The sequence below is a fragment of the Symphodus melops genome (genome assembly GCF_947650265.1).
Source record: "Symphodus melops genome assembly, chromosome: 2".
Classification (NCBI taxonomy): domain Eukaryota; kingdom Metazoa; phylum Chordata; class Actinopteri; order Labriformes; family Labridae; genus Symphodus; species Symphodus melops.
The window spans coordinates 1,663,569-1,677,899 of NC_136692.1; the positions used below are offsets into that span (position 1 = coordinate 1,663,569).

At 47.6% G+C, this 14,331-nt stretch overlaps 1 protein-coding gene across 2 annotated transcripts; it reads left to right on the top strand.

Moving 5' to 3' along the window:
- The first annotated feature begins 16 nt into the window (after positions 1–16).
- Positions 17–14,119, top strand: acox1 (acyl-CoA oxidase 1, palmitoyl). 2 transcript variants are annotated; one of them, XM_079335073.1, is made up of 14 exons: positions 17–268; positions 1,429–1,588; positions 4,280–4,440; positions 8,082–8,189; positions 8,737–8,856; positions 8,985–9,100; positions 9,243–9,412; positions 10,328–10,490; positions 10,679–10,869; positions 11,318–11,497; positions 11,651–11,756; positions 11,941–12,084; positions 12,177–12,383; positions 12,460–14,119. In XM_079335073.1, the coding sequence occupies exons 1-14, from the start codon at positions 160–162 to the stop codon at positions 12,508–12,510; spliced, it is 1,986 nt and encodes a 661-aa protein (XP_079191199.1). In that variant the 5' UTR covers positions 17–159; the 3' UTR covers positions 12,511–14,119. The 2 variants fall into 2 exon arrangements, with proteins under 2 accessions (XP_079191199.1, XP_079191198.1); XM_079335072.1 differs by lacking the exon at positions 4,280–4,440 and adding an exon at positions 6,397–6,557 and having other exon boundaries at positions 18–268.
- The last annotated feature ends 212 nt before the right edge of the window (positions 14,120–14,331 follow it).

The following is a 14,331-nucleotide window of genomic DNA, read 5'->3' on the forward strand; positions in this document are numbered from 1 at the left end:
CTCTCGGATCTTTCTGCGCCTGCGCAAAGAAGGAGGCCCTGTCAGGAGCACTTGTCAGTGTTTGCGCTGCTGCAGCCGGAGGTTACACAATTAACCTCTCAACACAGTCAACTTCTTTCCCCCCCAAATAAGAACAGCGCTTAACTCGGATTAACAACCATGAATCCCGATATTCTGAAAGAGCGGAAAAATGCCACTTTTGACGTCGAGAAACTCACCTATATTTTGGACGGAGGCCCAGAAAAGACAAAAAGGAGGCGAGAAATCGGTGAGCATGAACTGTCCTCACTTCTTTCTCCAACTTTGGGTGATGATTATGGCAGTAAAGATGTTAATTAGACAGAAAGTATTGTTGAGAAAAAAGCCGAAGAGGTTGTCACCTGTTAGCTGCTGTAAGTGGTTGCTAAGGGCAACCCCGCGAGCGTTAGCTTTGTAAACGTTAAAAGTTGACCGGACCTCATCTAAATTTACACGGTATTACGTAAAATATCCCTCTGAAAGCCCGTTAAAGGGCCTTTTCTATTAAAATGAACCATATTGTAATGAAGCAATACCACAAGTTTTATTCGGCGCCTTTTATTGTTAGCAAATAAGTAGTTTTCAAAAGTAACAGGCTCGTGAGGCTTCACGTGTCAGTGCGCGTGAGTGTTCTTCAGGTAAAACAACGTTTAGGTGAGCAGAGATGCAGCATAAAACAAATAGCATTTATCATTATTATTATATTGGTATTATATTATTAGGGCTAAGGGTGATAATAGGGGTTAGGGTTAGAAAAAAACCCACCCCAAACATAATCATGTTTATTTAAATCGATATCACGATTATTCAACAGGGTTACTCATTGATTTTACAACATCAGCATCACCTGCATTAATGCAAACTATGGACTAATTAAAAATGTGCACATCGACGGGAAATAAATACAAAAACAAAATATGCAAAACATGAACAAAGACAAATACAACTAAAGTAGATTTAAAAGTCAAAATCCATTTTCCAGCCCTACCGAGAAGAAGCCATATTTGAGATTAAATATATCACTACAGAAGCTGACGGGAACAATGCAGGTTAAAATGAAGACGATGATGAAAATGAACTTTAACACTGACAGTTTGTAGTTTTTTCTATTGCACCAACTATAGTTGATCGTTTACATTTAGTACATTACGATGGAATTATATCACTTGCAGCATGATCATAAACACCCAATGAACTACAGATGTGACTGTACCATAAAATCATAAACACAGCATAGACACGCAGGTGTAGCAGGGAAGAGAACTGCTTCAGATAGAAGTGATTGTACCCGACCTGAAAAGCCTCTGCATGTTTCTAATAAGCTCCAGCAGCATATGCACAAGATGCACAAAAAAAATTATTCTTCAGCAGCCCCTTTTCTAATTTTCTCTCTCCGTCCTCCTCCTGCAGAGTCGATGGTTCTCAGCGACCCCGACTTCAAGGAGGAGAACCCGAGTTTTCTGTCCCGCAGTGAGCGTTACGACCAGGCTGTCAGGAAGAGTGCCCAAATGATCCTGAAGCTCAGAGAGTACGGCATCGCAGACCCCGAGGAGATCTACTGCTATAAGAAGTATGTTGGTGAAACGAGCTTTGAATCCAAACATCCTCCAATAATACTAACCGTATGTTTCAGGTGTCCTGCTTAACATTTCTCCAAGCCAGCTGCGTTCACACTTTAAGATATTCACAGAGATGCTCAAACCAGCAAAAAACAAATCTTCAGCATTATTCTCCCAGTCAAAGCTGCAACTAACCCAAACATGAGCAGAATCCTAACAGATCATCTCACATCATCATCACACCGCAGGTCACATCTACACATTCACACCTGCTCACACACAGTTGGTGGAGTCGGTCGTCTCTCAGCAGGAAGGTCGAGGGTTCGATCCCCTGCTGCTGCAGCCACATGTCGGCTGTTTCCTTGGTCAATACATTTAACTCCAAACTGCTCCTTCGTCTTCGTTGATGGTCTATAAATCTAGAGTTGACACTGATGGACTCTTTACTCAGCAGCCTCTACCATCAGTGTGCCTACACGAAATGCATATAAACGCCAGGATCGTTGCCAGATATGAGAGCAGTTATCAGGTGAACAGGTGTTGCAGCGATGGAAGCGGGCAGTGGAACTGCTTCAGATAGAAGTGATTGTACCCGAGCTAAAAAGCCTCTGCATGTTTCTAATAAGCTCCAGCAGCAGAAAGCTGCTCAAACTAGGATCAATGTTGGAGATGAAACATGGAGAGAGGTTAGAACGCAGAAAGCTTTACAGACCCATGCAGAGCTGGCTAAACACTGAAGCTACAGTGTCCACCAACATGCAGAGCTGGCTAAACACTGAAGCTACAGTGTCCACCACATGCAGAGCTGGCTAAACACTGAAGCTACAGTGTCCACCACATGCAGAGCTGTCTAAACACTGAAGCTACAGTGTCCACCACATGCAGAGCTGGCTAAACACTGAAGCTACAGTGTCCACCACATGCAGAGCTGGCTAAACACTGAAGCTACAGTGTCTACCACATGCAGAGCTGGCTAAACACTGAAGCTACAGTGTCCACCACATGCAGAGCTGGCTAAACACTGAAGCTACAGTGTCCACCACATGCAGAGCTGGCTAAACACTGAAGCTACAGTGTCCACCACATGCAGAGCTGGCTAAACACTGAAGCTACAGTGTCCACCACATGCAGAGCTGTGTGAGAGGAGGGGGGGACAGCTCTCTGTGATGATTAGAGTTTAGACTGCAGTACATATTTTAAACACTAGGGGGCAGAGTGACATACTGCTCCTTTTACATTCACAGCTAACTGACCTGATGTCGTGTTTCCTGCACTCTCCCTTTGCTCAGTATGATTATGGGATGCCAACGTGAGGCCTTTGGGCTGCACTTTGGCATGTTCCTCAAAACCCTGTACACCCAGTGTGACCCTCAGCAGGCCAGGAAGTGGTTACCTCTGGCGGAGTCCTGCCAGGTCCTGGGCACGTACGCCCAAACCGAGATGGGTCACGGTCAGTCCTGGACTCAAAAACCCCCCTTTAACTTCTTTACTTGCTTTTTGTGTAAGGCCCACCTTCATGAAGCTGCCAGATAACAGCACAGTGCATGATATTTGTTTTATTGTTTTGGCACCTTTACAAAAAAGGTTTTTCAAAAAAAAAAAGGTTGAAGACATTTGTTTGACAGATCCAAATCATGTCAGTCAGAACTTGCAAGTGCTAAAAATGTGTTTTTATGCGGGGTTGAGTTCTTGGACCCCCGTTTTGTTTTGCATAGTTCCCACGATTGAACCTCTGGGTGACGCCGTCTTGGACTCATAAACATGTTCACCCTGCAGGCCGTGTCTTCACGCTCCGCCGTGTCGTCGTGTTACGAGCGCTCCCACCACTTGGATTGGGGTCGGCGTTCTTCCGAGTGAGGTTGACGTCCAAAACTGTACAAATACAAACACCACCTCACCCCTGTTTACACAGATAGAAGAAGCTGTTCTATTAAAAGTTGCACTTTGACAACTATCAGGATTTTAAATCAACATCTGGACGTTTCGTTTGGTCCGTTCCAACACATTCTGCCACCAGCGCTGCTGCTTTCCTGCTCAAATCTCTCTCCCGTGCACTCATTTAAAAAATGACCATGAACCGGTGATCACGCTTGTTGTGTGTCTGTGCTGCTTTGCATCTTTTTTTTGCAGATTTAATCACCTTCGTCTCCGGCTCGGCAGCTTCCACCTCAAAATGAGCAGAAACGGTGACGAAGTTGTTTTGAGAAAGGAGAGCAGAACCTGTTTTTTTGTTGTTGTTCTGTTTATTCAACCTTACATCCAAAGCAAGTGAAGCTAAGTTAAAGCTGTCCTCGGATCACTTAACCAACCAGGCGGGTTTACACATCACAGTGATAGTGGGAAATAAAAGCTTGTGTGCGGCCCAACAGCAAGTCAAGTCAGGTGAAGCAAAGTCCATCGTTAGATTAAAACTGTGTGAGAGGCTATGCAGCGTCAGCTTGCTCCGGTTACATCATCACTCACGATGTAATAGGTCAGCCGTTAAATAAAATGCTGCTTTTTATGAACAATGTTGATTTAGATTAGTGAGTTAAACTTTCACTGAGATCTGCAGGACATTGACTTTTAGAGAGGAAACCATGACCAAGCAAGAAACAGGATCGTACGCTCGACATAAACTCATAAAAAATCACATTGTCAGAGAATAAAACGGCTCCACGTCTGACCTGAAGTTGTGTCTCCTGCACTCTCCCTTCACCCAGTATATATCGGGGCCACCAACATGAGGCCTTTGGGCTGCATTTTGCCATGTTCCTCCCGACCCTGTACTCCCAGTGTGACCCTCAGCAGGCCAGGAAGTGGTTGCCTCTGGCGGAGTCCCTCCAGGTCCTGGGCACGTACGCCCAAACCGAGATGGGTCACGGTCAGTCCTGGACTCAAAAAAACCCCCCTTTAACTCGTTTACTACGTAGTCATGTCAGACCCTCAGACGCAGCTTCAGTCTGCTTAAAAAAGAAATAAATTGGTATTTGGGTTCCTGTGGAGAAGAACCGAAGTCCTGTGGAAAACTGTTCTGGTGATTCCTTGTATGTGTTTGACAGATCTGAATCATGTACCAATATTTAGGCTAACAGATGTAGCATGTATGTTCTAACACTCACACCTGTGATCTAACAAACTATTGTAGTGTTGACGTCTCTCCACTAGGGGCTCACTTTCACAGTTTCAGGCTAACTTCATGTAGCTAACTGGAAATATTGTCCATTTAAAAAAAACAAAACAAACAAAAACGTAGTCCACGTTCGACCCGATGGTTCTGCTGCTTCACTGTCCCGTCCTTTCCCTCGTGTACTGACTGATCATGATGTCATGTGTGCCTTGATTAATTGTTTGTCTGTTTGCAAATGATGACCTCTGTCTTTGGATTGGCTGCTGAGCAGATTCAGGAGGAGAAGTCCTGCTGATGTCTGAAATATTAGATAATGAAAATGTTTTTTTTTTTTATGAGCTCAAATTTTAAAATAAGTGAAGTTTGGTCTCGTGCTACAGGAGAACGTGCTTCTGGGAGCTCATAATGAGAGCGAGCTCCAGCCTCTCAGTGTCTCTTTGTAACATGAGAGGCCGGTGAATCTGCAGTGAGAGAAAATGTAGGTCAGGCCAGCTTTTGTTAGCCCTCTGAAACAAAGCCAAGTGGATGTTTTCGTGAGTTAGCCGTCTTTCATCCCACCAGATCTACAAACAGGTTTTTTTTTCTCCAATGAATATTTTGTTTACCTGCGTTTTGGCCGGTTTGGGGCCAAAGTCCAAGAGTATCGGGGAAGGAGGGAACATAAGGGGGGGGACAGAAACTTTATGTAACCATGGTTTCATGCCGCTCACTCAATCTGACGTCTACTTACTGTTACTGTTCAGAAAATAATCTGATTGAAGTCGCTGTAAACAAAGAAAATTAGATCCTGAATGTTTAAAGTTTAAAGCTCTCATGTTAAATCCAATTCAGTTCCTCTAACATGTCTGTCTACAAACCCCCCAATGATGAGAAAAGTCCATCCTCTCCGTCTTCTGCCTGCTCCACTTTTCAGAAAATGTGTGCTCAAACAGGCCGTTTTGGAGATTTTCCCTTCATGACATCACAAAGGGCAGTAGCCCCTCCCCCAGGTGGGTGACACTCCCACAGCTAGGTGTTTGTTCTGCCCTCTGAGTCTGCCTTCTCACCGTAAACAATAGGACATGGAGCCAGAAAGCAGCGAGTACACCCGAGCCCTTCCAGAGAGGGGGCGTGGTCAGACACAGCTCATTTACATATTTAAAGCTACAGACACAGAAACAGCCTGTTCTGAGCAGGGCTGAAATAGTCTCGGTCTTGGAGCATTCTGGTCTCAGGTATGTCTAAGTCTCGGTTGGTGTGGTCTTCCAAGCCGCTTAGTTCACTAAACCGCTCACACGTGTGATGGTGGTTTTGGACGTTGGGGGGAGGGGGGAGGGGGAGGGTGTCTTTGGTCTAAAGGATGTAAACAGGAGCGTCGGCCTCCAGTCAGAAACAGACCAGAACTCCCTAATCTGAGACTCTGAGGTATCCAAACTGCAGCTTCTCCAGACAGAATGAAATAAAATCAAAAATGAAAGAATTTCAAACCAAATTCTGAGCACATAAATCAATATCAATAATTCCAATATGCATGACATTAGACATTTAAAATTCTTGATGTGACCCACTCAGAAATTATCACACACACTCCTTCCTGTGGGTGAATAAAAGAAATTCCTCACCCTCCAATTTTCTATAATTTTCCCTTTGCGTCTCCCTCTTTGCCCCCTTTCACCTGCTTTCTTCACTCCACCACCCTCCTCCTCCTCCTCATTGTGCCGCGCGGCCCAGCTGTGTGCACCCGGACAGGCCCGAGCCCCTGGATCTCCATCTGGGGATGTTCCTGCCCACACTGCTCAACCAGGCCACCCCCGAGCAAATGGACCGCTTCTTCATGCCCGCCTGGAACCTCGAGATCATCGGCACCTACGCTCAGACTGAGATGGGCCACGGTAAAAATGATCCAGAGTCCGAACTCTCAGGCCCTGTCCATGAAAACAAAAAGAACACACGGGGCCCGTTTGGTTTCTTTCGGTCTGACCATTGATGAGAGCTCGTCCTGCAGGTTCTTGACCCTTAATGTGCGGCCTCGCCCCCCTTTTGGTTCAAAGCACTGCTTCTAAAATGAACGGCGTCCAATCGAAATGCTGCATCCTCTGATTGGTCGTCAGAAAAGCCTCCGAGCTCTTCTTCTAAAGGCGCACCAAGGAGATCGTCCGCCGTCCGTCTTAGTTGGAAAGTCGGTGAGCGGTCGTCGCCCCCCAGCTGAGTCCAGCTCCATCAGACCTCGTCGGCCTGTTTTTTGGCGTTCTCTCTGATTGGCTGTTTGGAGGTTTCATATACCTCCAGCTCTCCGTCACGTTCGGCGAAAGCCTCTTTTCTTTTTCCACGTAAAGACCGAGATCTGACAACGCCAGCGCCGTTTTCAACTTCTTATCAGACATTCTCGATCTCGTGAGAATGGTCATAACAGCGGCCTACCGCCACCTGCTGGCGTGGAGAGTTATCTCCTCTCAGAACGGACGTGGTGGTTGGCTGTCGTCTTTGCGGTGTGTTCAAGTACAACTTTTTGGCCAAGACGTGAGCCGTTGCCCTTCGTCGCCCGTCATGTGTCAGGATCTTTACCGTCCTTTGACCTTTGCATCCACTGTGTGTTCGAGTACAGGTTGTTCTTTCTCCGCTCTCGTTTTGGTGAGCTTGGAGGAGTGACGTCGGTCCGCTCTCATCGATGGTCAATATGACTTTTTAACAGGCCGTACTCTGACACCTCTCGTTCTTCAGCTGGTTCCTTTATCTTTCACCCATCATGATCTGTGATTGTTTTTCCATCATTTGCACTTCAAACACTTCAAACACATCACACATCCACGGCGTTTGACCACTTCTGACGTCTCGGCCAACTCGCTGAATGAAGAGATCCAAACGGAGAGAAAAGTTGTCCAGAGTACGACCTGTGAAAAAGCTCCTCCATGTTGTGAAACCAGCCTCGCGGCTCGTGTGCATCAGATCCTCCTCTAAAGACAAACCGGCCCTGGTGCCCTCCCGTCACCTCGCTGTCTCGTCGTCTGTGTGTTTTTAACCTTGTGTTAGCGTTAGTCTTGAGATCTGTGTTTGGCTGTCGGCCACGATAGCTCCTGGAATAGTTCTGTTAGCCTCGGCTCAGACGAGGAAACCCATCACTCACGTCCTCCAGCACAAACGGCATGTTGAAGGTAAAATGGTTTTTAGGATTGTTACGTGTTTTGAGATCTGTCAAACATCCACAAAGTTCATCACTGTGATGAGGGCTGAACATGACGTCTGTCACTTCCTTCTTCTGTCCTGTCTGTGTGTTCATCATACATGTTGTGTTTTCATCACTGATTCATATGTTTGTTTGTTGTCAGTTAAGCTAATCGTTAAACATTCATCATGAGTCATTTATCTCCAGTCATCCTCGTTCGTGTGTCGGGCGTTGACTTCCTGTCTCTCTGCAGGCACTCACCTCAGGGGGCTGGAGACCACCGCCACGTATGACCCGGCCACGCAGGAGTTCGTCCTGAACAGTCCCACCATCAGCTCCATCAAGTGGTGGCCCGGAGGACGTGAGTACCGCCATAAGTTACTCTGACGTGCTGCGGTCATCTGATCAGAGTGAGATCGGATCATCGCCCTGAATCCGCCACTCGAGCCAAACCGATTTTAACATAAATGCAAGATCCTTCGAACGTCGTTCTGATCCTGGATTAATCTCTCTAGTCTCCTTTGCACACCGTTTCCCACAATGCAAAGCGCCAGGTCAGAGTTGGACATGCCGGAGAGTAACGTCCATCGTAACGGAATCATCAGAACAAAACACACGAGGAGACTTTGTTCAGTCTGCAAGCGTAGTCGGGCCTGGCGTTCTGCAGAATAACCAGCGACAGGCGGTGAGACAATATTTAAAAGGTTTCTCACCCGATGAGTTAAAGACCTTTAACCTGAAACCATCCCGAGCGCCTGGACGTGGATCGTTTCAGAAACAGCGCCGTGGTCTCTGTGTGACATCAGGAACGAGTCTTTAGATGAATCACTGCGTTCACCGCCCTCTCTCTCTCTCTCTCTCTCTCTGTCTCTCTCTCTCTCTCTCTCTCTCTTCCTCTCCCCCTCCAGTTGGAAAGACCTCGAACCACGCCATCGTGCTGGCCCAGCTGTACACTCAGGGAAACTGCCACGGCCTGCACGCTTTCATCACACCCCTCCGTGACATGAAGACGCACATACCTCTGCCAGGTGACCTCCGCCTGTCTCATGACGAGCCGGAGTCAGATCGTCTTTACCTCCCTCTACCTCCTCTGTTGTTTATCTCTCTCTCTCTCTCTCTCTCTCTCTCTCTCTCTCTCTCTCTCTCTCTCTCTCAGGTGTTGTGGTCGGAGACATCGGCCCAAAGTTCGGCTTTAACGAAGTTGACAACGGTTACCTGAAACTGGAGAACATCAGAATCCCCCGAGAGAACATGCTGATGAAATACGCAAAGGTGATGTGACGTTGTGCTCAGGTGTGAAGTATCAGCCGTTATCACCGAGCGATACTGAATGTATTGATCCAGTATCAGTAAACAGCAGAACCAGAGAAAAGCATCTCATGACATCAGTCTGGTTCTTCTGTCCGTCCACCAGGTGGAGCCAGATGGCACCTATGTGAAGCCACCGAGCGCCAAGCTCACCTACGGGACCATGGTGTTCATCCGCTCCATGATCGTGGGCGAGTCGGCTCGAGCGCTCTCCAAGGCTTGCACCATCGCCATCCGCTACAGCGCCGTCCGACACCAGTCTGAGATCCGACCTGGGTCAGTACCTTCAAGTTACGGTCCTTCATAAAGGACCTCAGCGAACCTGCTGCAGCCACTCAGTCAGCATCAGAATCGAAATGAGTCTTAGTGCAAAAAACAGTTACTGTGGGAAATGAGGCTAAAATAAAAAGTACTTAAATAAAATAAAAAATAAGAAGTCAAATATAAAGAATAATAAACAACACCAAATATGCATGAAAGACAATCATTTAAAAAAACAAACAAACAAACTGCAGGAGGCTGATAAACTAGTTAAATGAATCAGTGACCTCAGGTGACCCCAGGTGACCTCAGGTGACCCTGCTCCCTCCGAAGCACATCTCGATGTTTGTGTGTCAGCAGGACTGTAAAGTTGTAAGTTGACAGAGAGGAGCCGATCTCTCCAAATCAAACGATGTTTATCAGAGCTTCATGTTTGTTTCAGAGGTTTTAATAAAAACAACCACACAGCAGCAGTGGAAGCATTACTTTGGTGAATATTTAATGTCTGACCACATCCTCCATTATCAGGACTGAACCCCCCCCCCCCAACCCGCTCCACCAACCCTCTGAGAAATGTCGTCGAAATGTCTGACCATTTCAGACCACGTGATTTGACTTGATGCAACCTCAGTTTTTTTTAATTCTTATTTATCAGGATGAAAAAGTTCAGAAACTGTCAACAAAGAGGTCCAATCAGACTCCGAGCTCGTCAAATACTGACGTTAAAGTTTCCTTTACGTCTCTCAGGCCACGTGGTCTCACGCGCTCGCGGGTGAAAACAGACTCTGAAGACCAGCAGCTTCACTCTCTACTTTAGCTTCTTTGCTCCAAACACGACCTGAATGTGTGTGTGTGTGTGTGTGTGTGTGTGTGTATGTGTGTGTGTGTGTGTGTGTGTCCGTGTGTGTGTGTGTGTCCGTGTGTCCTCAGAGAGCCGGAGCCTCAGATCCTGGACTACCAGACGCAGCAGTACAAGCTGTTTCCCCTGCTGGCGATGGCCTATGCGTTCCACTTTGTGGGCCAGTACATGAAGGAGACGTACCTGCGCATCAGTGGAGACATCAACGAGGGCGACTTCAGCGAACTCCCCGAGGTACGGACGGGGACGTGAAGGAAGTCCTTCTCTCAGGCAGGGTCATAAGAATAAGAACTGCAGCACGCCAGTCGCTTCAGGCAGATCTGTGTCGACTTCCTGTGACACGTCCGTCATGGGTTAAAGTCCTCAGACCTGATTAATGAACGAGAAACCCGTCTTGACCTTAAATCTTTGTCCCTCTGCAGCTCCACGCTTTGTCCGCCGGTCTGAAGGCCTTCACCACGTGGGAAACCAACTCCGGCATCGAGGTGTGCCGCATGTCGTGCGGCGGCCACGGCTACTCCTGCAGCAGCGCCCTGCCCGACATTTACGTCCAGTTCACGCCGACGTGCACCTACGAGGGAGAGAACACGGTCATGATGCTGCAGACCGCACGGTAAACGAGTTCTCACGTCAGCAGGGGAAACAGCTGCAGGTGCCTGTGTAGTAAGATCGGTGTTGAGCTGCCCTTGAGCAAGGCACTGAACCTCAAACAGCTCTGGAGCTCGCCATGTGCAGCCTCCTGTTAGTGCACGTGTGTCAAAACAATAAGAAAAGATGACGTGGAGGCTGGAGGGGAATCACGGGAGTGATCCTCTCTGCTACTCGCTCCAATCCAAAGTTGACCGTTGTCATGACGACCGGGCCAAACCGACCTGAGGCAGAGAAAATTATGTGTCAGAGTATAATCTACAGCAGCAGCAGCAGCTCTCACTTCGTTATGCAGCTGTCTTTTAACGTAACAGCCGGCGTTTCCATGGCAACGATAAACGTATCGGCAACACAAGAATCACGTCGTCGACCACGCGGTGAAGTTTTTAACCTGTAACCTGTCGTCCGTGCAGATACCTGGTGAAGAGCTACCGGCAGGCTAAAGCCGGCCAGCAGCTGAGCGGCATCGTGTCCTACCTCAACGAGGCGCAGCGTCGGGTGGTCCAGCCGCAGCCCGTCGCCGCCAGACCAACCGTGGTGGACATAAACGACCTGGCCAGCCTGGTGGAGGTGTACAAACTACGAGCTGCCATGTAAGACGGAGCGCCACACGCTGAGCCGCCATGTCTGTGACCGCTCAGCACGCTTTGTTTGCTCTGATACAGTAATATTGATGGGGTGTGTGTGTGTGTGTGTGTGTGTGTGTGTGTGTGTGTGTGTGTGTGCGTGTGCGTGTGTGTGTGTAGTCTGGTTGAACTGGCAGCTAAGAGCATCCAGCAGGAGCTGCAGCGCAGGAAGAGTCAGGAGGACGCCTGGAACAACAGCGCCATCGACCTGGTCCGAGCCTCAGATGTAAGTTCAAAGCTGGATTTTAAAACCTATTTTTGGGCCTTTCTGCTTTTATAAGAGAGGACAGAAGACGGCTTGTGAGAGTGCTGGATTCACAGATCGTTAGTTGTTGGAAGGAGGCGGGGCTTATGTTTCCCTCTCTCTCTCTCTCTCTCTCTCTCTCTCTCTCTCCCCCGTGTGTCTCCAGGCTCACTGTCACTACGTCGTGGTGAAGCTCTTCACCGACAAGCTGCGAGACATCGGTGACACGGGTGTCCACTCTGCGCTGTCCAGCCTGGCTCTGCTCTACGCCCTGCAGGGCATCACCAGGAACTCCGGAGACTTCCTGCAGGTCCGCTCGCCATCTGCTCCCGTTTGAACAAACAGCCTCAGGTGGTTTTCCTTCTTTGTGCTGATCCTGGTCTCGTTGCGTTTCGGTTTCAGGCCGGCCTGCTCAGCGTGCCTCAGGTGCTGCAGTCTTCAATTCGCATCAAGGAGCTGCTGTCTCAGCTGAGGCAGAACGCCGTGGCTCTGGTGGACGCCTTCGACCACAACGACAAGAAGCTGAACTCAGTGCTGGGACGATACGACGGGAACGTCTACGAGAACTTGTTCGAGTGGGCTCGCAGCTCACCTCTAAACGCCACAGAGGTCAGTCAGACGTCCCCCGCCTGTTTCCTGATTCGCTGTTTCCTGGAACACAAATAAAACCTTCTTTCCTCCTCAGGTCCACGAATCCTTCCACAAGTACCTGAAGCCCCTGCGTGCCAAACTGTGAGCCGCCCGCCGCACCGCGTTCCCTGGCTGTGACCCTCCGACCCCGCCCACCTCAACAGAAACCTGCGGCGGTCGTCACTCACCAGCACACTGAAGCCTTCCTGCCCCCCCCCCCACCCCCACATTCACCATCAGCCTCTCTGAAGTCCCCTCTGTGTACTGAGACGATTTCAGCTCACTTCTTATTGGTGAAGCACTGGAGGGGGGAGGAGCTTAATCAATCTGTCATTATGGGAGGGAAACAGAACAAGGACGGATATTTATATCTAAAAATCTCAATGAAGTCCTTATTTCTGCACACACACAAAAAGCTTTAAGAGTTCTTAAATTGGCACTTTTCCTTTTTGAATGGATTTAGTTGAATTTCATTTCCCCTCGTCTTCCCTTCATTTTCCGACCAGTGCCTGACGGCTCCACTGTGCGAGTCCCTCAAAACGAGACCTTTTCTGTTCGTCCTACCAAATTGAGAAATGTAACTTGGAACGTTGGACGAGAGCTGTTTTCACTCCTGAACATTTCTAGAAATCTTCAGGACATTTTCCCCTCTGACATGTCTCTCATTACGTTGATACGAAACACCAACGGCGTGATTCGCTCTCGTCCTCCTGCAGGTCACACTGCCGTCATGTTTTGTTTTTTGTTTTGTTTAAAAATGGGAACAGAGAATATCTGGATTTAAATGCTGAACATCCTTCACGGTCTCAACTTACAGCCTTTTCTAGCTGAAAAAAAACCAACCTGAAATATTCTGTTGTTATCCAATCAGAAAGTGAAAACAATCCGCCCAGCGATGAATGTGATTACTGTAATCCGCTGCACAGAAGCCGCTCTTCGTTTTAAATCTAGACGTCGGCTCATGATTGGAGGCGATTCTGTGCGTCTGCATGTTAGTGAACGAGGGACTGAAGATGTTGAAGTTTGTCCAAAGCGCCTGTGAGGACGGCGTGAGCTCTGAGCATGCGAGTTAGTATTCTCCCTCCCCGACGTGTGAGGCGGATATAACACGAGGGTCCAAACCGCCGCCGACTTTAACCTTTTTTTTTTTTTTTTTTTTACTTCTAATCAAACAGATTTCAGGCTACAAAGCTACAAAGAATGATTCTTCCTGTGCTCAGATGTCCAGCTGACTGGATCATGTTTTTCTAGACGATCGTCCCTGTTTTTGCAGCACATAAAATCTGTAATGAACTAACATAGCTGTCATAGAGTTGTTCTATTTTTCCGACAGAGCCGCCTGATTGGTTGTTGATGATGATGATGTTTATGGCAGTAACAGATGGACTCGTTGAAATGAAAGAGGAGGGCTCTCTGTAAACCTGATAAATATGTCAGATATGATAAATAATAAATATGTGCCTCAAGAAGCTGAATTCTGTTTCTTACTGATTGTGAATATTCTCGCTCATAACATTTCTCTGTTTGACTTTTAGATCGGTTGATTTCTGTCATAACGGGCACAATTATCGATATGTAATAACTTAGCTGTTCTCAAACACACTTGTGGAATATTTCATTTGAAATGTTTTATTGAATAATGTTCATTTTTAACATGGTTTTAATGTTTGTGAAATAATTTGAACTGTAAATTAAATTAATAAAAAAATCAACAATGTGCCTCCTGTTTATTTACTGTCTCTAATTCTTCTACAAGTCCCCCCAATCATGAGAAAAGTCCATCCTCTCCGTCTTCAGCCTGCTCAAACAGGCCGTTTTGGAGATTTTCCCTTCATGACATCACAAAGGGCAGTAGCCCCTCCCCCAGGTGGGTGACACTCCCACAGCTAGGTGTTTGTTCTGCCCTCTGAGTCTGCCTTCTCACCGT